The sequence below is a fragment of the Patagioenas fasciata genome, chromosome 3 (genome assembly GCF_037038585.1).
Source record: "Patagioenas fasciata isolate bPatFas1 chromosome 3, bPatFas1.hap1, whole genome shotgun sequence".
Lineage (NCBI taxonomy): Eukaryota > Metazoa > Chordata > Aves > Columbiformes > Columbidae > Patagioenas > Patagioenas fasciata.
In genome coordinates, this window is record NC_092522.1 from 58,969,733 (window position 1) to 58,992,793 (window position 23,061).

Genomic DNA, 23,061 nt, shown 5'->3' on the forward strand with positions numbered 1-23,061 from the left:
TTAGAGCAGTTACCAGGTTTAGTTACATACAGAGAGAGACTGAGATTTATAGCAGAAAACATTTCCCGTGTGTTGCAAAGGTGGCCGATGCTGGGCTGCATGGTTCAGGGCATTGCCTGTTTGTCAGTACAGGCTAGGTTCCCGTCTAAATTTATCACCTTTTGCTGCTAAGGGCGTGTTATTGTGCCCGCAATACGTCTTTTCTTGCAAATGCGCTTCTGGTTCAGCTTCCTTGCTCCCGAGACTTTTCTATTTTGGTTCCCTGTGTCATGTGATCCCTCCAGCCAGTGGGAGCCCCGCAGAGGGAATGGCAACCGCCTGCTGGGATCAATGTAAGTCAGAAAAAACTCTTGGTTTTTTGCAGTTTCTGTCCCTCACACTCAATTTTAAATGCTGCTTTTGCGCTGAACTTTTGCTGGCCACACCTAGTAATACCTATGGAAAAGCCTAGAGGTTAGGTTTTTTTGGTTTGATTTGTTTTTTTACCCTAACGTAACTTTTTCTCACTATGTTTATTTTTTCCTGTGTCCTGCAATGGAGTTGAGAAGTTTAAAAAAGCAACAAAAATAAAATGCATTCCAAATGTTGCCTGGAGTGCATTTTAAGTTTAGGAAGGAATATTTCAGGTGTAGTAGTGCTTTGTTTAATGTGTGCTATAGACAGTGTCAAAAATCCTGTGCTGCAGTTGAGAAAGAACGACATGACCTCCCCCCCGCCCTTAGCCAAAATCGATCATTTCATTGGAAGAACAATGGTAAACAAAATGATCTGAAATCACATGCTTGTGCATTGGCCAACTGCCTGAGTCATAAAAAGTACTTTATTCAGTTAAAGGGTGGTCATATACATGGGGCAATGTATCATTTTTCTGGTATGAATGAAATTCTGTATTTTGATCTCAGCCAGTGCTGAGCCATATTTATGCTCTACAATATTTAAACTGTGTGTTTGGTGAGATCTGTCGTTTTCTTTCTATCGTAGAGGCTGTTCCTAGTACAAAGTGAGAGTCCTGTCTATTTGTTAAGACAGTGTCTAAACTCAGTAGGTAAAATTTACCTAGTAATTACTACTGAGTATTGGTTTTGTCAAATTTAGCTATATTTTTTTATTAGATAAATATGATTTTCAAAAAAACCTTCACATTCATAGCAGGATATAGGTATATTGTATATATTTTTTATTTGTTTGGTTTTGTTTCTATTTTGTTTGGTTTTCTTTTATTTTTGTTTCTTCCAAATTACATGTGCTTTCTTTGAAGTTTCCTTTCAAGATTCAAAGGCTTATTTTAAATTTGAGTCCCTAAGTGATATACCTTGATATCATATGAAAGTTTGAGAACATGTGCTTGTGAAAAAGATGTGATAAAACAATCTGGAACTCCTCATTTCCCTTCATGGCCTGTAGTCTGCACCCTGTATTGCATCACTTGAAGGTGCAGAGGCCATTGTTGCACACTTTGTTTTATATGTGTTGCTGATCTCTACCTTAATGACCAGGTGTTAGATGAAGGGCTGTTTGAAATCTTCCTTCTGCCCCCTCCACCCCCACCCCCCATATAATCCATCTTGAGCACAGAAATTTCACCAAATGATTACACTGAAGTACCAAGAACAGTGGTGCAGTATACTAGTTTTTTCAATGCAGTTCCTCTTGTTGTCATAGGCACTGAAAAATAATTGTCCCAAATTCTGTCCTGGTTGAATTGCTGCAATGCAAGAAGTGCAACAGCATCTACGTGTAAATATCTGACTCAGAAACTGAAAACAATTAGAAAAAGCCATCCTCATTATGGAAACTGTATGAAATTTGGGAGTCATTCCTACAGACTTTTTGTTTAAAAGTTTGCTTTGTTGGGTTTGTTGATAAAGCAAGGCATGTGCAGGAGAGAAGATTGTTTATACTTTTTTTTTTTAAAATATGTTTGTTCATTAGGTGAAAAGGCAAGTACTAAACCAGTGTTGCCTATTTACCATTACTTCATGAAGATACACAACACTGACACGCATATAACAGGAATTTTGAAACATCTCCTCAGAGCTGGATTCCCTGATGCTTCCTACAACTTAATGCTAAGGCTTGAGAACATGAGTCCCCCCTTAAGCAATGTGACAGTCTCTGTGGTAACCAGAGAAATTGGAATTGGTAAAATACGAGTTAGAGAATCTGTATTGTCACTTTTTTTTAACCTACTAATTTATATGCTTCATTTATGCTCATCTGTCATCTGTGTTTCTGAGGAAGAACATAAGAAAACATTAAAAAAAAAAATTAAAAGGGGGGGAAAAAGAAAAAAACCCAACAACTTATTTTTTATTGTGAGATCAGGTTGCCCAGGGGAGGTTGTGGAGTCTCAGTCCTCGGAGATATTCACAACCAAACAGGACACAGCCCTCCTTGAACATCCTGCTGTGAGTTTAGGGTTGCACTGGATGTCAGGGAACCCCAAGGTCCTACCCAGCCACAACAATCCTTTGGGTCTCTGAGAATTTTCCCCTGCAGCTTGAGACGTAGAGAGCACTGTTACTCTGTGAGGAGATCAAAAGTCATGTGTGGATATTTTAGACCTTGTGATTTTGCTGCCTCGGTTCAGTCATTAATCATGCATTTGGAGTGATGGCCGTGTGTGTCTTGCTGGAACCGCCTAATAAACGCCGTCTGAAATGTCACTGATGAGCAAGTGGCTGTGAATGGTGAGCAGGGTTCAACTCTTCCCACCTCTTCATCACAGCTGTCCAAAACTATTTCTGGCAGCAGTTTTTTTATCCCACGTCTTTTTTGCATTTCCTCCTTGAGTGTAGCACAGTGGAGGGAGGGGACAGTGACAGAAAAAAATGAGGAAGAGTAAAATTAGTGAGAGTACTGTTGGAAAAGCGTAGATAGAAAGTGAAGAGCCAGTGTGAACTGGGTTCTTACATGTGTCTTGCCACTCTATTCAGATCCCACTATGGGATCTCAAGAAGCTGAGGAAGGGGTACAGGAGCTTGCAGAGGCCACACCAGGGTATGTGGAAGGAAGGGAGAAAGAAGCAAACCTCATGGTAGCCCTTGAGGGATGCAAGAAATGTTGAGCCCCAGTCCCATATACTATGCATGGAGTTGCACTCTAGAGCCCTAGTGAGAGGTGCATGAAAACATGAGATAATTTTGTAGTAAATGAAAAGTGCAATAATAGTGAAAAATGAAAACATTATTTTTTTAATATATAAATATAAATATGCACATAAAATGCACTTGCCAAACATTAAAGTTTAGAGAGTTCATTTTATACCTTTCACGCTAACATATGAATATAAATTTTAAATAAACATGGCAAAAGGTTATGACTTGTGTTTAGGAAAGGTGATTTTAAATCTTTCTGTCATAATGATGCAGGTGATGATTTTGCTTAAGTATTGTTTATCTTGATGAGACATGAATACTTACCCGGAAAGCTGGTATTGACACAAAGCCACTGTGAAAAAATCCAGACTGAAGCTGAAAATACAGATGGGTTCAACCTTCCAAGGGAAGGGTATATCAGGGTATGTCCCTGATTGTAAGAGACACAGTGAGTTGGCTACAGGAGATGAAGACTTGGTAAGAAGGATTATGCTCAGTGATTCAGAAGGCCATTTCAATTTCTGGCTAGATAGTGTAATTGGAATTTTAAAACAGTACTTTTTTCTGAAGAAGACAGAGTTTAAAAATATGATCATATATTTTCTCACTAAATTATCTTTTTTTTTTTCCTTTTTGGAGGGCAACATTGCAGATGAACGCGGAAGAAATTTGTGCAGTGCTTTCTTGTAGATGGATACGAGCATCTGACTTCTGCAATACAAAATAATCCTTGTTATTAGTTTTAGGAAAAAAAAAAACGTATTCCAAGGAGGCAGTAGCTGTAGCACCTCAGTCTGGCAGCTTTCAGCTGATGCTTGGTAACTAGTCTGAGGAAGAAGACAAAACTGCAGGAAGATATTTAAGAATAATTACCTGACATTAAACAATTTGCTCGAACTACAAGATGTATTTATTGCTTTTCCTTTTTTGGTGGTTAGCATTTGTGTATTATAGCTTTAGGAATTTGCAGTTCTTTTTCATATGAAAAAAGCCTTTTTTTGAATCAGATGCTAAGTTTAACTGAGTTAAGTAATTGCATTATAATTTCCCAGACCTATAATTTGGGTTGCCCCTGCTGTTTGTTTTTTTCTTTTTTAGTAGTTTGTTGTTATCATAACTTACTGCAGGAGGTAACTTAATAGACAAAAGGATAGAATTTTGTCAGTTCACCATTTAAGTATGTTCTAGAGTCTAAATCATAAAACTCGGTTATTTTTTTAAGGTAAAATAATCCTTGGTTTAGAAAATATATTTTTGTGGCATCTTTCTATATTTTTATTATGGTGCCAATATAACTAATAGTTTTAGTGCAAAGTCCTACAGGTAATAAAAATATAATTTATCTTTTGTTTAATTATCTTAAAAATTGAACAGTTGAAGAATAATCTGCAAATAAGTAAGTCTGGAATTATGTAGATATGTTTCAAATATTTTGGACTTTTTTTAAAAGTCCAGTTGCATTTCTGTAGAGAGCTACTAGTTTTGTGTCTATTCAGTTCTAAATAGCTGTCATTTTTTTTTGAAATCCAAGCCAAGAGTGAACTAAAATATTTAGATTTTGTTTGGTTTCTGAAAGTTTGTGCGTAACGCTCATGTAACTCCTTATAATTTTGCCTTTTATGTTCTTCTAGTGGAGATAAACTGGTTGTGTCTTTACAAATAACACCATTAAGATCTTATTTTGCATTGATATAGCAGGAAGCATTTCATAATTGCGTCTCATTTTATTGGCATCATGAATTTTGAGGTAATGGACTTGAATGATATTTATGGGCTCATCCTGCTCTATAGTTATAAATCAACAACCTGCTTATTCATTCCAAAATACCATTAATCTCAGACTATGCTACTGCCCAGTATGAAAATATATCCACAACTGGTGCCTAGCTGTGTCCTTACCATCCCAAGAAATCATTTAGCTTCTACTTCCTCTGGCTTTGTTTGAAGGACACTTTCTGTCCAGGCATTGATACCCTGCCTGGACACTTTTGGTTATGAAAGCAACCCTGAAGTCTTGATTTCGTGTGTTCATTAGAGAGTTGATGGCACATTTCACAAGAATAAGGAGAGATAATATTTCCATCCCAGATAATCTGATCGTTCTGTTTTGTCAACCTAAACTCTTTCAGTAGTTTAAACCAGACACCTTTCTCATTGATTTGCTTCTTGTCCTAATATGTCATAAATGTTGCTGTGTCCTGTTGAGCAGCGGCTTTGTACCAAACATGACCATATTTCAATGATACCTCTGCATATGTTGGTGTACTATGCACACAAGGGCTTGCACATGCTCACACTTTAAAGCAGGAGGACACATAAATGAAATTCTGTAATTTTATGACGTATGAATAGTATGAGTTCATAACTATTTCTTTAACACCTTGTTTTCTTGAGCAGTCTTGCTCTTAACAAAGCATTTGGAGTTGCTCACTGACAGAGTTTTGTATGCAAAGTGTCTGTCACAAACAATGAAAAAATAAATCTAGGGGAAAAGGAAGGTTGGCACATATCTAACAGAAGAAGATTACTTTCATTCTTCCTTTTTGACTTTTGACAAAGACCTGCCTTTTAAAAAAGATATTGATTTGTTTTCTTTCTTTATTTCTTTTATCTTGAAACCTAGCAACGTGAAGGATATACTTGTAGCAATGCCTTTAAAAATAAAACAGAAAAAGCCAGAGAAAGCTGAGTCAAGGAAACTCAAGAAACTTTATGAATTAGATAGTGAATCAGTTTTTTTTGTTTTGTTTTGTTTTGTTTTTTTTTTAAATTTTTATTTTTATTTTTTTTAAAGGAGGCCTAGGCAGAAGCAACTAATCTGTCTTCAGGGATTAAGCTAAGGCAAGTAAGACAAACCATTCAGCAAATTTAATCTTTGGTAACTTAAATGATTGAAAACTAGACAAAACATTGGACAACTCATTCTGTTCAAGGTAAAATTTTTGTGATGGAGAAATGCATACATTCTGAATTGTGCTCATACCAGCTGCCTAGTGTTACACAACCTTTCAACCTAACCTGTTGCCCTTGTAAAACAACCAGGGTCCTCTACTTCTAGCAAATTCTGGGCTGGTTTAGGTCCTCCCTGATTTGAGTGTCAGGGTTGGGGTGGAACCATACCTGTTGCACCCTGCTCTTCTGGCATGGCCATCCTGGTGGGTGTCCATCCCTGTGAATGTCTGGCAGTGCTGTGGTGATAGAGGGAGGGCTTGATGTCCTGAGTGACATATAATGCCAGACACATGGCTCAAGACTGTCCAAAGAGCCAGTCTTGTGTTCAGACCCTAACATCCCCATGAGGGGCAAGGATGTGTTCAGCACACTTTTGGAGTGGGGATTTCAGTTTAGTTTACTCCAAAAGGAATCTGTTTTATGCACACCCCAGTTGCTCTGCAAACCAAGACAACTTTAGGGAGATCACTTCAGAACCTCGCTACTGCTGTGAACAAAACCGATAACATAGACACAGCTTATTTTTATTAACTAATTGCCTTCTCTGTGCCATTTAACTAACCTATCTCTATTTTGTCTCAACACTGGATCTGCTCTGACAAATCCGGCGATAACTGCTTGCAAAAGATTGGACCTTCACAGTTAAAGCTACCTCTGCTGTCACAGAAACATACTCAAAGAGAAAAGCAGACATTTTGGATAAAAGTGGAACATCATTTCCCTCTCAAAAATACTTTAAACTGAATTACATCTCTAGTGGCAGAAGTCATGTGCGCAGGACTGAGTGACTGGTAGTTACCTCCAACGCTTCTTTTAGGCAAAGCAACTAACCTCTCTTGATCTAGAGAGAAGGAGAAACATAGAATGGCATCAAGCAGAAATTTATTTCCACATTGGTAATGCACTAGGACTTGCTTATGCATAGACACAAGTCATAGTGCATCTGCTACGTACTGGTAAGTTTTTGCTTTAATTCCATTTATTGAATCCAGGCTAAGTTGGGCAGCTAACACAGAACTGAGCTGTCATAGCAACCAGATTGTGTAATTTGTTCACAGTGCTTATCCACATTTATCTTAAGCCTGGTTGGGCTGTTTTTCCTCTCTTGGACAGGCTGATCTAGAGCTTCACCCCTCTGGCAGCTGAGAAACTGTTAATTTCCATACTAAATTTGTTTACAGTGCCAGCTTTCTTATTTTGGCTTTAAGTATCTTTTAGGTCTTGATGTTTATGCCTAAGGTTGTTTTAATAGAGAGTGGTCAGACTTCCTCTCATCTTTGTTTTCACTCTAAATAAACCAAATTTTTAACCATAGTTTATCTAGTATACTCTTCAAACTTCAGATCTTTATTGAATTCTAGCTGCCATTTTACCGCTTACTTTATGTTGTGAAATACTTCTCCAGTTTGTTGCAGTTGGCCCTTACCCTTACTAGCCTAACATAGTATCATCAGCAAACTTAGGTATATCACTATTCACCCTCTTTTCCTAGTCTCTTACAAAAGTATTAAATAATGGAGGCACTAATAGAAAGCCTTCCCTTGTCACCTCCCTCCATTGAAAAATTCCTAACCATTAGTATTTGTTATTGTGTATTCCTAACTTTAAGCCAATTATTTAGGCCCATGGGGCCTATCTGTGGCATCTCAGTTTCTCTAAGAACTTCTGGAGACAGAACTTGTTGAATTACTTAATTATTTTCACATTGGTATTGGCTCTGGAATAAAAATCCTTTTAGAGAAGCTCCCATGATGACACTTCTCCAAATGTTTTATTTATGGATGCTCCAATTGTGTTCCTGGTAGCAGTTTCTGTTAATTTACCCAGTAGAGATTCCTGGCTGTCTGTTCTCAACTACCTTAGGTTTACCCCTCTCTTCCTCCTTTCCCAAATCCTTTTAAGATTTCATATCCCATTTTATCTTTTTTTGTGTCCTTTGATACTGGGAACTTCACCCTCGAATTCCCTTTAAACTTGTCAGCTGATTCTGGTGGCTTATTTTTCTCCTTGAGGATTTTTCTGTAACCTGACTGACACTTTAACTTTCAGACAAGTCCTTCTGTTCTGTTATTTGAATTTCCCTTAATGTCCTTGCTATGAGCATGGGTGCAAAAACTTAATTTAGCTTTTCTGCTATAGCTTTATTTTCGCTCAGTGCCCCTTTTACATCTTTATGTTTCAGACCTCTGGACACTCTGGCAAGCTTCCTGATCTTGATGTGCTTAAAAAAACCCAACAAACAACAACAAACCAAAGCCAAAATAAAACAAAAACCCCAACCTACAAAACCTCCTTGCAAGTTATTTCTCAAACCTTTTTGGCTTGTCCTGTTGCATTTTTTGCATTTAGTCTGCTAGGGTTTTATTTTTGCTTTTATTGTCCTCATTAAGACACCAACTTCATTTTTTGAAGAGCTGTTTCAGATAACCTGTTACATTTGTAGTTAGCTGTGTTGGTTTCCTTATGTTTGATCAGTATCACTCAGTATGTTCTGTGCACTACCTGCAAACACTTTGCTCTTCTTTTTGTTGACTTGTTAGTTCCTTTACAGTTCCTCTTTATTTCTGTGCAGCTGCTGTTTTCCCAATCAAGTGGTATTTTATGGAATTTGTTGACTTTGCTTACTGCTATATAGATGCTTAATTTAAGAGCTTTGATTGGTATTACAAATTGGCTCTTTGATAGCAAAATTCCTACGTATTGGGCCCTGTTAAATTACTATTTGCTTATCTTGTGGATTTTGTGTTTAGCTGCTCTCTGAGGCATTCATTAATAGTGTCTAACAGTTTTGTTTTGCGGTCATGCACAACCTTTATATTTACTGGAGTGTGCGGGAATATCTTCTGTCTACCAACACTGTTTGTCCCATCTCCAAAGTTTTAAGAATAGCCAGTCACCAGCTACAGCATAGCTGGAGAAACCAGGAACAGTAAAAGCATACTAGGTATTCATTTTAATATATGACAATTAATTTTGTTTCATATTTTTCCTGTAATCAAATTGTCAGCCTATTATGTCAAATGCCTTATAGTAGGTAAATACATTACACAATGCTATGGCTCCCATTGGAAAAGTATTTTATCACTTAGTTTGAGAGGAATATATATACTTGTATAACCTTATTGGCTGATATTATTATATTACTCTCTAATTCTTAATTAAAACCTTCATTTCCCTTGAGAGTAAAATCAGATATTGTGTCTAGGTTAAACGGGTCATCCTGTTTCTTTGAAATTCTAGCTTGATGCTAGCTTTTCCCCCCATCCCCCGAGTCTTATGAATTTTCAGTATTTCAGGATTTATTGAAAATCATAGTTCATGTGCAGAGACATCATTGGCCCGCTCTTGTAAGTCTTCTAACATTTTTTTTCCAGACATATTAGCTAAAAAAATATGGCAGTAACTGCAGCTTAACATTATTGTGAATTGTTACAAGGATGGAGAGTGATTTAGCATCATCTAGCTTATCCCCCCAAACCAGAACAGACTTACTGAATGCTGCTGTGTCTTTTTTTTGCATGTTAGTTTCTGAGAATATAAGTGTTTCATTCTGAGAAATGTCTGCCAATATTAAGATTCTTTTTTATTCCCTAAATGTTTTAGAAAACTGACTTCCTTACCTGAACTGTTGCCTAATTTTTGTTTCTTTTTATTTCAGTTATTAATTTTCTAGAATTCCTGAAATGCTGCCTTATATCTGTTTTCACTTTACGATTATATTCTCTGCACATATTTGAGCTTTCAATTATGTTTTGAGAATCTAAAGTGTTATTATCCCAAACTATTATTACATTTATAATTTTTCACTTGTTCATCTTATAAACCAATGGTAAACCAGATTTTATTTTCCTTTTTATTTTTTGAACCATGGTATTTTGTCAATTATAGCTTTTCGCAGCAGCCAGTAGAATATGCTTAAAAAGTTTTCAAATAGCCTTCATATTTTCTAGGCAAACGCTTAATCTCAGATGATTTTAATCCTCTTTCTTTTCATATCTGTGAAACTGTCCCTTTAAAATTAGAAAGTGTGTGTGTGTATATATATATATATATATATATATATATATATATATATATATATATGACTGATTTGGACTTGATACTATTTGCAGCTTGTTGCAGTCAAATTGTTATCAGTTGCATCTATGTGATTGTAAACTTTTTTGTTAAATTATTCTCTCTTCTTCTTTTGTCAAACGATATGTAATTTCCCTGTGTTGGATCCAGCAATTTTGATTTGGGAAATTACTGTGTATAATTTTTAGGCTATCCAAAGATTCTTTAATTTTGAAAACTCGTAATAAAGACCCCTATGACAAGGATGACTCACATTCTGTTTAGTTTTACTCTAGTCTTCTACTGAAGTTTCTTTCCTTGGTTGTTAATTCCTCTGTCTTGCAAAATATATCATTAAATTTATTTGTGCTTCATATATTTAATAACATACTTGAAGTTAAGAACATAAGAGCTTTTCTGGATCTAGGCCCTAGTCTCTGTTGCCTTCTTTTTTTATGACCACTTTTATCTTGCTTTTCACTTTCTTATCATTCATTCTTCTTTTTATATTATTTCCTTACCTTGTCTACACATCCCACATCTCTCATGCTATTTCCTTTCTTGGCTTTGCTTCTCCCCAGCACTCCTTTTTGAGTCTTTTCCATCTCTCGCCACAGTTTATGGCTCTGAAGAATTACTTGCATTATCACAGTTTCTATTCTTGGCGCTGTATTATTAATTTACAGTGCCATATTAGTATTAAAGTAGCCTACCTTGAGAAAATATCTGTACTTTTCGTCACATGCACATATAGAAATATTAGGAAATGTTAGTCATTAACATCCATTTTCTTTTTTCCTTTCTTCTTCTTCTTTCTAGTACAACTTCTGTGTTATAATATTGGATACAGTGATTGATAATATTTTCATGATCTATTCCCTTTCCCTTCATGGAACTGTTGATACTGCAATCCTAAAAAAGCAGTCAGTGGGGACATGAAGAAACACTGTGGGTGAAATGAAGAGCTAATACAAAATGCATTGTCAGAGTTCATAGATTCTTGCAAAATCATTGGGACTTATGAACTTTAAGCCATGAACCTTACCCCCATTTGCTAAATGAGAACACTGACATTATTTCCTAGTTGATGACAGCTTCTTTTCCTTTTGTTTCTCCTCTTCTTCTCCCCTTCCATCTTACTCCCCCAGCTCTCCTTCTTCCCTCCTAACAGAACTGTTCTGTTCAAAGTAGAATGACTGTTAAACTGAAATAGCAAAATAAGTCAGCTCTCTATGTTGCCTGCTAACTTGAAAGGATGTTAGCCTGTCTGGGAGTCCTTAATTAAAATGAAATAGTTATAAAAGAACATGGTTGTTTAGTTTCAGCATTTTTCTTCATTTTCCCTTGGCAACCAGAACAGAAAAGTTGATTTGCTGTTTTGTGGATGGTATGTATTTGAACCAAGAACTTCGTTGTCTTAGTTGATCCAGATGTTTCATTCTGTGAGGTACAAAAACCTCCCTTGTCTGTGTTATGTTTTGTTTTGGTTTTGACCTGTGGGTCAGTTTAAAAGGTAATGTGATGCACAATCTAAGCAAGACACATGCACCTCCTCCATCCTGGTGAAGGATTTCTTTCAGTCTGCTGGCAAGACCTGCCTTTTCTGCAGAATGTAACATAGCAAATGCTTGTAAAGAAAACTTGAAGTGATGCTGTCGTTGTAGCTGCTTTTGTCTGGGAAGCAGTGGGAAGTGAAGGAAGAAGTCACCACTGGCTCAGCTGAGCTGCTCCCAGCGCTGGTGTAAAGACCCCTGGTGGTACGCACTCCAGCTCGGCTTAGGCTGCAAGGTGTGTTCAGCTTTGCTGTTGCCAGTTGTAATGCACAGGCTGAAGTGTTGTTAGTTGTTTGTTTCTGTACTATTTGCCTCTACATAAGGCTGTAGTTACCATTCAATGCCTGGTTCAGGAGGAAACTCTTTAGTCCCTTTGCTGATGAACTTTCTACTGGCTGACAGTCACCACATTTTCGTCTTGCTTTTTTCCTTCTCATTGTCCATATGTGTTTTATTTTTTGCTCTCTTTCTTCCTTCCTCCAGGCTCTAGCCTCTGCACTGTCTCTCCATTCTTTCTTCACCTTCTCAGCTGGTGATGCCCCTGACCACGACTTCACTGTTTGTCCTGTGTGGTAGCTCTCCCCATGCCTGATGCTCCCTGATTCCTTCACGGATGGGTGTCCCTCCTCCCAACAACCGGGTCTGCTGAAGGCAGAAGCTGCTTAGAGGGCTCCCTAGAGCCTGCAGCTCCAGCTGCAACTGATGAGAGTGGCAGTAATGTTTGCATGTGTTGTCTTGAGCATGGAGGAGAAGTGTAGCCAGAAGAGTGAACTGTTTAAATGACTCAGATGTTGAAGAAGTATCTCACTTTTTAAATCAGTCTTGAGTGGCTTAGGAGACTCAGATTAATTTCATGGTTCAAAGATGGTTGTGGTGGCAAAAGGGTTTTCAGATAGTATGAAGAATTCGAAAAGAAAATTGAGTTAAATATAACAACCTTCAATTTCTGCAGCCTATTCTCACTTCAAAGTAAGTCCAACTGCCACAAAATCTTTGTGAAAAAAGTGAAGCATAAAGTTGCAATTTTTGCAATTACCTTTGAAGCAACTTTTTTTTTTTTTTTTTCCCCCTTTGGAGAATAGCTGTTTCCTTTTCAGAGTCCGAGTGAGTGTTGTGAAAGACTTAGGCTTCATTCTGTAACTAATATGTTCATGTCTACGTATATACACAGAATCACAGTATGTTTGGGATTGGAAGGGACCTCAAAAGATCATCTAGTCCAATCCCCCTGCTGGAGCAGGAACGCCCAGGTGAGGTCGCACAGGAATGTGTCCAGGCGGGCTTTGAATGTCTCCAGGGAAGGAGACTCCACAACCTCCCTGGGCAGCCTGTTCTAGTGTTCTGTCATCCTCACTGTGAATAAGTTTCTTCTCATATTTATGTGGAACCTCTTGTGTTCCAGTTTGTACCCATTCCCCCTTGTCTTTTCATTGGTTGTCATTGAGAAGAGCCTGGCTCCATCCTCGTGACACTCACCCTTTACATATTTATAAACATTAATGAGGTGACCCCTCAGTCTCCTCTTCTCCAAGCTAAAGAGACCTAGCTTCCTCATAAGCTTTTCCTCATAAGGGAGATGCTCCACTCCCTTAATCATCTTTGTTGCTCTCTGCCAGACTCTCTAAAGCAGAACTGAGGGGCCCAGAACTGGACACAATATTCCAGATGTGGTCTCACCAGGGCCGAGTAGAGGGGGAGGAGAACCTCTCTCGACCTACTAACCACACCCCTTCTAATACACCCCAGGATGCCATTGGCCGCCTTGGCCACAAGGGCACAGTGCTGGCTCATGGTCATCCTGCTGTCCACCAGGACCCTTTCCTCTACGCTGCTCTCCAACAGGTTGTTTCCCAACTTATGCTGGAACCTTGACTTGTTCCTGCCCAGATGCAAGACTCTACACTTGCCCTTGTTATATTTCATTAAGTTTTTCTCCACCCAACTCTCCAGCCTGTCCAGGTCTCGCTGGATGACAGCACAGCCTTCTGGCATGTCAGCCACTCCGCCCAGTTTTGTGTCATCAGCAAACTTTCTGACAGTGCACTCTATTCCCTCATCCAAGTCATTGATGAATATATTGAATAGTACTGGTCCCAGGACTGACCCTTGAGGCACTCCACTAGATACAGGCCTCCAGCTGGACTCTGCCCCATTGACCACGAATCTCTGGCTTCTTTCCTTCAGCCAGTTCACAGTCCACTTCACTACCTGATCATCCAGTCCACACTTCCTCAGTTTAGCAACAAAGATGCTGTGGGAGACTGTGTCATGTGCTTTACTGAAATCAAGATAGACCACATCCACTGCTTTACCATCATCTGGCCACCTGGTTGTGTTCTCATAAAAGTCTATGGGGTTGGTTAAGCATGACTTCCCCTTGGTGAAGCCATATTGACTACCCCTTATGACCCTCTTATCCTTGATGTGCCTTGAGATGGCACCAAGGATAAGTTGTTCCATCACTTTCCCAGGGACGGAGGTGAGGCTGACTGGTCTGTAGTTACCCAGGTCCTCCTTCTTGCCCCCTTTGAAGACTGGAGTGACATTTGCTTTCCTCCAGTCCTTAGGCAACTCTCCTGTTTCCCACGACTTAGCAAAGATGATGGACAGTGGCCTAGCAGTGACCTCAGCACCCGTGGGTGCATCCCAGCCGGACCCATGGATTTATGTATGTCCAGATTGTTTAATTGGTCCCTAATACAGTCCTCATCAACGAAGGCAAACTCCTCCATTGTCCTGACTTCCTCTGGGGCCTCAGGGGTATGAGGCTCCTCAGGACAGCCTCTGGCAGAGTAGAGAGAGAGAAAGAAGGCATTCAGTAACTCTACCTTTTCTGTATCTTCTGTCACCAAGGCACCCACCGCTTTCATCAGTGGGCCTACATTGCCTCTTGTGTTAGTTTTATATGCCATGTATTTGAAGAAGTTCGCTCTTTTGTACTTGACCGCTCTCGCAAGGTTTAATTCTAAGGAGGCCTTAGCTTTCCTAGTTGTCTCCCTACATCCTCTGACAACAGCCTTATATTCTTCCCAAGTGGCCAGCCCCTACTTCCAGGATCTGTAAAATCTCCTCTTCCACTTAAGTTTTCCCAACAGTTCCCTGTTTAACCAAGCAGGTCTCCTGGCTCCCTTCCTTGACTCCCTACATGTCAGGATGCTCTGATCTGAAGAAGCAGTACCTGAATGCTAAGAAACTATCTTGGGCCCCTTTACCTTCAAGTACCCTTTCCCACAGGATTTCTCCTAGCAATTGCTTGACAAGGTCAAAGTTTGCCCTACTGAAGTCCAGGGTTGCAATTCTGCTTGGTGTTCTGTTCCTGCCACATGAGCTCCTGAACTCCACCATCTCATGGTCACTGCAGCCAAGGCAGCCCTTAACTTTTACCACTTCAACCAGACCCTCCTTGTTAGTGAGGATGAGATCCAGCAGCGCTCCTCTCCTAGTTGGCTCATCCACCATTTGCATCGGGAAGTTATCATTAATGCACTGGAGGAACCTCCTAGATTCTGGATGGCTGGCTGAGTAGTCCTTCCAGCAAACATCAGGGTAGTTAAATGTATACACATTTATATGTGTGTCTATATACACACATATACACATATATTTAACTATTCCTGTCTATAATGAATATGCCAATAGCACAGAGTTCATGTCATTTATCAATAAGTTCATTTTGGAGAGATGTTGCTTGACGCTTCCTCCCCTGCTGTCCCCCGACATCTTTTCTTTTGCACCTGAAAGTATAGTTTGCTTTTGCTCTGAAAAGTATTGTTATACTCAAATTATCATGCTTCTCATTCAGTGTAAATTTGTGTGTGTTTTATTTGTTTTTTTAAAGGGTTGCCCTGGCACCTTTCAATATAGTTCATCCTGCAAAGCCATATGAGTCAGGCAAACAGTAAAGACAGCTGGATTCCTGCACATTTGAGTTTTTTCAGATTACTGTTTTGTAAAGGTAGAATAGAGGGTTTCATATTTTATCTGAGTTACTTTAACTCCATAATAACTGTTTCTTGTGAAGGTGACTGGAGGCTGAATGTTGTTGGGACTAAAGAGTGAAAGTGTCTATAAAATCTGGCAAAAGAGACACATGCTGTCTTTATATGTTTCTTAATTCTAAGTGAGGCTACCACAGCTGGAAAATAGGAAATTATGGGAATACAGAAGTGAAGAAATGAAAGAAATACCTCTTCACTCTGGAACATGGAAGTATTTCAACAAGGGAAGAAAATTAAAGTTGTATTTAGGAAGGAATGCCAAAGCATTCCTCAAAATTTACGGAGGACGGAATACTGGTGAAAAAGAATACTTCCATCTAGGATGATCTGGACAGTTTGGTTAGTTTAGTTCATACAAACAATTCATGTTTTATTTTGGCCACAAATAGTGTGACTGGTCTGGAAATAAAGACTGCTGTTCTTGTCCAAGCATGTTGTGGATGTGCTCACATTAGCAAGTAGTGCAGCAGGATAGCAACAGGCCCAGAAAGCAAGACAGCTGGTGGTGAGGAACCTCGCCTCCACGCTATCCGGGCTTCAGGGGATTTTCCTATGGAAAAACTGTATTCTGGTGCTGTGGACTAAACCAACCCCTACATTGTAGGGGAGCTCCAGGAGAACATCTGGCAGAGTTTCAACCAAAGGCAATCAGCCTTATAAATGGTGATGGATTACTAATGTATGTACATGAATAATAGTTTCATAATAGACATCTCCTTGAGATAGCAGGTGAAAATACATTAAGGCCAAAAGCTGGGAAAAAAGGCACAAATATTTAAGAAGGGGATCATTAACCCTTGGAAAAGGCAGAGATTATATTTTAGAAAATCCATTCAAATATACAAGTCATTGTATTAGATTGTAATTTGTGAAAGTGAGCAGCGCATAGGAAGATGATTAGTTGCCTGATTGCAGTACAGGACTTGGAAGTGAATTTTCCTGGGTCCGCTTCACATGCACAGGTTGCCCTATGTCTTGTTCTTTATTACTCATCACCTATTGCCCCCACATGCTAATTCTGGCTCTGCTGATAATTTCTTGTGTCACTCCCAGAAACCTTCCCCATTGCCGGTTCTCACTTAGGCAGGGGTAGCGCTAGATGGCTGTGATATGCCTTTAATTAACGATTATTGCCAGATTTCTTTAAATCTTCGTGCTGGTGGTGCTATAGTAATGTGAAATGTTGTCTGAGTATTACTCGGCACAGTTCTATTCACAGACACATCCTTGAAGGTTTCAATGTTATGTCTTCAGGTTATTTTTATATTTAAAAGGATGTCTACTTCTAAAAACATTTCTAGTTGTTTGGAAAACAGCTTCTGGATCAAAATCCTCCTGGGATTAAAGTGTCCTCTCTACACCTTGTGAATCTTTTTCTTGCCAGCCATCCTTGCTTTTTTAGATATATATACTTTTTTTTCCTCCTCTCTTCTCTTGCTTATTCGTTTGTCTGGGTGCCCTTAGCAACATCTTTTACTAATGGAAAAATAGCAATGCTTTCTGTCATCTCACTGTGATTGAATCATAAACAGAATTTACTTGACAAAGCATTTAGGTTTTCAGTCCCACTGTTGCTTCTATGATCCTGAACATTTAATATTGTTCATCAGGGAGATCTACAGATTCTTAATTTGTCTTTTTCATGGTTGTTATTGCAACCTGGAATTAAGAAGTGGAAAAATAGTCACCTGTGCATAGTAGGATCTCTGTTGCTGGATTGGATGAAATAAGTCTTCCCCCTTGTATTTTGTAAGATTGCATATTATGGATTGCAGTCTCCAGAGAAATCACTTTGCAGAGTTCCTCTATAGAGACTTAAAGGGTCACACAATGAGAATTCATTCTTCTCTCATTTTTTTTTTTTTTCCTGAACAACTCTCTGTAAGAATTGTAGTATTACTTTTTGCATCAGCTCCCTTGTTTCTGGAGGCCAGGGGGTGCTATAGGTATGTGTATTATAATCTGTGTAGGTCTAGTAGTCCATATAGAGGGCTCATGAAACCTGCTGTGTATTTTATTTTCTTGTTTTGCTCAATTCTAAGTGTTTAATTTCTTAACAAAATTATTTCAGTGGCAGAAAGGGTGTGTCTTTAGAAAGGTCCTTGGATTTCTAGTACAGTTGGTATGTATATGCATCTTATCTGACTGACGGAATGGATAAATGGGCCTTAGGCTTGGGAATTCAACCCTGGGCAAAGACAAACCTTGCACTGATAATATGATTTCTTTTGTTAAGGGTAGAGACCTTGTGGCATGGAATGAAATGGAAGAAAAATGTTTTATTTCCCAGATAAAACCCACATATATAAACATGTGTAAATAAAATATGTATACATGTGTGTTTTTACATTACTTTCACAGTGGGGAAATTTTGAAAAATAATTTCCGTAGTCAAATCTTTACTATTTGAGCATATTCTCAAAATCAGTTTAGTTAAACAAACATCTGCTATTCCTTTTCTCCTGTTCTAACCATTCAGATTTGTGTAAACAGCAAGGAAGTGTACAAGTCTAAGAATTTTTTTTGCAAAGTGAGAACATAGTTTACATGGATGTTCATATAGCCTGAGTGCAAAGGAGACATCAGTATAATCACATAGAACATATCATATCTGGTTTTGTTTGTGTGTTAGAGTCTCTGATGAACTAATAATTGATTAAACAGATGGCTTGTGGGTAGTAAGACCTGGACCAACTTTTTTTCAGTACCGCAGTGTTTTCCCAGAAGTGGTTATTTGAAACTGCACAAATGAAGTCTTGGACCTCTAGTTTTTCATTACCTTTTAATCACAATTTATGATTGCCTGTTCTAATGTGCTATGTCACAATTAAAATAATAATTTCTTTATTTCTTACTGCCAACAGTGCAGGATTAAATGCATATATCATTCCTGTCTTCAAGGTAGCACATGAGCATGTTCTGCAGACATGTATAATGCCTGCTAACTTTGTGTATATACAGTTGTGCATATATGTCTACAATCACACAGAGGTTTTTGCAATGTTTTGATTTGCCTCCAACTGATCTAGACAGACTTGCATGTCTTTCACATGCATTTGAAAATAATTTCAGGTGTAGAGGAATTTAGAGTTGACTTTATACTTAAAAATTAATAAAAAATTAAAATAGGTGCTAATAAGAATATCCTTTCACATGCTGAAATTAATTTATTCATTTAAAAATGCATGTTCTAGAACCAAAAAGGCTATGGGCACAGTACATGAATGTTGACATTGCAATGCTGGCTTCAGGTATTCCTGCCCTCCTGCCAGTGATTCTCACAGAGTTACTGGGTCACCCCTTCAGTAGGGCAGGCTCCACTGTCTACTCAACTGTGCTGTAATCTAGATCAGGGAACAAATCTAAAAAACTGAGTTAAAGTGTGTGAAGTGTGTATACATGTTCGTTTTAATCTTGGATCAGAAAACCATGCAACCCGCCAACAGGTCTTCTGGTCCTACTGAAGGAGTAGCTCAGGTTTAGGAAGGAGATACCAGAAAGTGGAAGGTCAAGAGCTCTGTAAGTCAGAAAATAATTATCAAGAGAAGGAAACACATTGTCGAAATCCCGCAAAGGCATAATACAACTGTGAGCAGAGTCCTAGGTTGTTGACTTTAGCAATGACTGGAGAAATGGTCATGGAAGAGTTTTGACATGAAGCCATCACCTACGATTAGGGAGGTTTTCTTTGTTGATCTGTACAAGAATCATTTGTGTCTGCCTTTGCTGGTCATATTGGCATGAGATGGGTTTCCAGTGTGCAAACTCTGACCTTTGATGTTTGTGCTGTCCTTTTCCCCTGAAGGCAATCACTGTTAGCCACATTCAGTGCCATTTAACTATCTCTAGCCTGAATGCAAATTATTTCTTATAGATCTTCTGTTAGACAAAATGTATTGTTGTTATTGTATCAAAAATAATTTTTCTTTGAAGGGTCAACTTTAAGTCACCACCCAAGTATCTGAAAGCTAATGTCTTCTGTAATTGGTAACTATATGTATCTGAATACAGTATAAACACAATACTTTCTTGGAGAATGAACATTACCTGAGTATCTTACTGTTCTTGAGGCATTTTTTTCATCTTGATTTGAGCCAAGAAAAGAAGGGAACTAGAAACGGTAGTTTGAAATAAACTCTCAGTGACTGTGTTGTCAAGAGGAAGTTTTGAAGAAATTTTTGAAAGAAAAATACATTTGTTGTGCTTATTCGATAAACATTGCTTTCCTCTTTCCTCTCTTAATTTATTTTTGGAATGCTGTTTGGTATGAGAATAAGGAAAGATATTTTTGACATCCAATTTGATATTTAATGGCAAATATCACACCACTTAGTGTGTCAGACAATGTTGGCATATGTTCCAGCGTGTTGCCTGGGAAACAATGTGTTTTCGCTGTTGACATTAAAGTATTCTCACTGCTGTGAAACTGTATTTTAGGAAATCAAAAGCGAAGTATGAATAGATGCTTATACTTGATGCCTTCCTATTAATGAGAAAGATACTTTTATTTACTTTTCCAGTGATCTGTTCATCAAATAAATATTGAACATGAAAGAAAAAATGTGAAGATTACAAAATTTGTAAGAACTGTTATTTCATTCCTAATTCAGCTTTATTTGGTATGTATAGTATATGATAGATTGTAATTACATGATAGCATGATATTTCTTATATAATCTCTTCTTCAGGCACAAAATACAAGTTGTGTCACTGATGAACAACTATCGCATGTTTCATCATCATTGTGTCAAGTATGGTAAAGTCCTTATTTTAAATGTTGCTATGAAAATATTATGGAGACATATTAATTTTATTAATTTCCATGTAAGCATTTTGGTGGCTTAATATAAAATAACATTTCAAAATCACTGAAGCCAATTGGGAAGTATTGTTTCTATTTTAGAGATCATGGATGGGATAAAAATTAGATTAGTAGAATTTAGAGACTTTTGCGACCTTATTTTTCTCAGGACTTAGCATTATGAAGCACTTTAAATATTCATATCTAAACCTGAGGCACAAGTGGCAGTTTTAAGTTTGTGCTTCCTTTGTAAACCAAACATGGTTTCTTAGACTAAGATTCAGGAAATGAGGTTGTTGCTGGAAATAGTTTAGATATGATTTTAAAAATCTTATTTGCCTGTGTTTTCAATACTGATTTATGACACGGGCAGGATAACAGAAAAGAATAAGTGTATGAATGAGGAAATGACTAAACAAAGGTGAAATTAAAACTTATACTTGAGTGTGTTTAAATTAAGATGATGAAATAATTTCAGAGAAATTTTTCTTGAGATTCCAAACAAAATATTTTTATCTTCTGTCAAGTTGTAAATACTTTGACTATATACTGGCAAAAAAACCCTGTTATTTGCAAATAAAAATAATGAGTGGTTAACTATAGTCTGACTTCAGTTACATGCTCAACTTTAGACCACAATTTGAAGGAAAGAGGGATTAAAAATTATGTGGTTAAGAAAAAATGGATTAAAATGAAACACTGATCTACCAAAAGCTGATTGTGCCACAGTAATCTGATTGCTTCTTTGATAACAGATTTTCCAGACAAAGGAAACTCAGTTGGATTGATCAACATTAATTGAAGCATTTTTGGGGGAAATCACAGGAAAAAGTATTAACTAAGTTGGAGGTTAAACTCCCCAAAGGTCTGTAGTGACTGAACAGTACAGTTTACTGAACTGTAAAACTGAATTGTAATGGTGTAAACTGAAAGATTGTGTACTTAGGAAGAAATATTGTCAATTGTCCCTGTAAAATTAGATCTCCCTGTCTGAAAGCAATTAAGTATACTTCAATTCAGGAATACTTAAGTATGTTTAGATGTATGTAGGTGTGCATTGATATATTAATTAATCGCATGGTTATGAATTAATACTATTAATGCAGCTGTAAACAAGGCAAGATGCTCATGTGTTTCAGTGGATATTTCGGAGTACCAAAAAAGATGTGGATATACTGGAGTTGGTCCAGAAAAAGGCCACAAAGATGATTAAGGGACTGGAGCATCTAAGGGGCAGAAAGAACCAAGACTGTTCAGACTGGAGGAAAATCTCAGGGGTATCTTATAAATATGTATGAATACCTGATGGGAGGGAGTAACAAAGAGGGAGCCAGACTCTTCTCAGGACAAGAGGCAATGGGCACAAAGTGAAATACAGGAAATTCTGCATCAACATATAAACATAGGATTATTATTATTTTTTTTTTTTACCGTGGGCATGGTCAAGCACTGCAACAGGCTGCCCAGAGATATGGAGATCTTAAAAATCTAGCTGGGCATGGTCCTAAACAACATGCTCTGGCTGACCCTGCTTGAGCAGGGGGTTGGACTAAGCAATCTCTAGAGGTCCCTTCCCACCTCACTGACTCTCATATCCTGTGATATAGGGAAACGCCTATGAAATTGTCTAACGTCCTAGTTAGGCTTGTTCAGGTCATATGTGCACTAGAAAATTGGTTTCAACTAGAAAATGAGAAAAAATATATAAAATGCAATTTGAAAGGACAAGGTCTGGAAAAGGTATGAGGGATATGACAGAACTTTGTAAGTCAAGGACCATAATTTTCAGGTAATGGATAGTGCTATTTAAGCTAAAAGGCAGTGCTAGAATAACTGAGCTGAAAGTTGATATGAAAGTAGATGATGTTCTTAAATCATGTGGAATGAGATTCAAGATTAATTTTCCTCTTAGATTGATAGATTTTAGCTGATAAGACCTATCTAATTTGGCCAAACTGAAGTAGAATTTCAGAGAAGCGGAAGAACCTCCTGACATGCAGGTCAGACTCTGCTATGTTTTTGATCTCTGCTTCAAAGTACAGAAGTGTGCGAGATGGTCAATAAAGGGACAATGAATTTTTTAATGCAGGCAAAATGATGCACTTTCCTTAGCATTGTCCTTGGTAATATTGCCAATTATCTGTGGAAAAAATTAGCCAGTGTATAGCACAGCAAATCACTGCAATCAGTTTGAGCCCGAACTGTTGCAAGAAGCTGAAAATACAAGAACTGTTACACAACCTTGATTACTGGCTGTGCCATTAGGCTTCCTATAATGCATTCCTCTAATGTATCTTAAATAATAATGTTTTGTGAGAGCTCCATACATATATGCATGAAGTGCTAAGACTTACAGTATGCAGCAGGACAGAACTATTTAATGTTTATCACTGCTGTTCAGGGCACTTAAGGAAAATAATCAGTTTTATTAGAAGGTCTTTTGATTATCTAAACACTTGTGCTTGACAGGATTTGCATAAGCAGATATGAATTTAGAATGGTTCTCTGCACATGATATTTGCATGTTAATGTTCCAAGACAATGTGTTGAATCTAAGGTCCACCCCAGTGCACTCTAATCAAGTGCGGCTGAAAAGAAAAAGG

General features: G+C 37.9%; 1 protein-coding gene across 1 annotated transcript in view; it reads left to right on the forward strand.

The window, feature by feature from the left end:
• Positions 1 to 296: 296 nt before the first annotated feature.
• ESR1 (estrogen receptor 1) overlaps positions 297 to 23,061 on the forward strand; it is a 161,590-nt gene continuing 138,825 nt past the window's right edge. The window contains 1 exon segment of the mRNA XM_071806429.1: positions 297 to 332. Coding sequence (XP_071662530.1) covers positions 308 to 332 — 25 coding nt within the window. The 5' untranslated portion in view covers positions 297 to 307.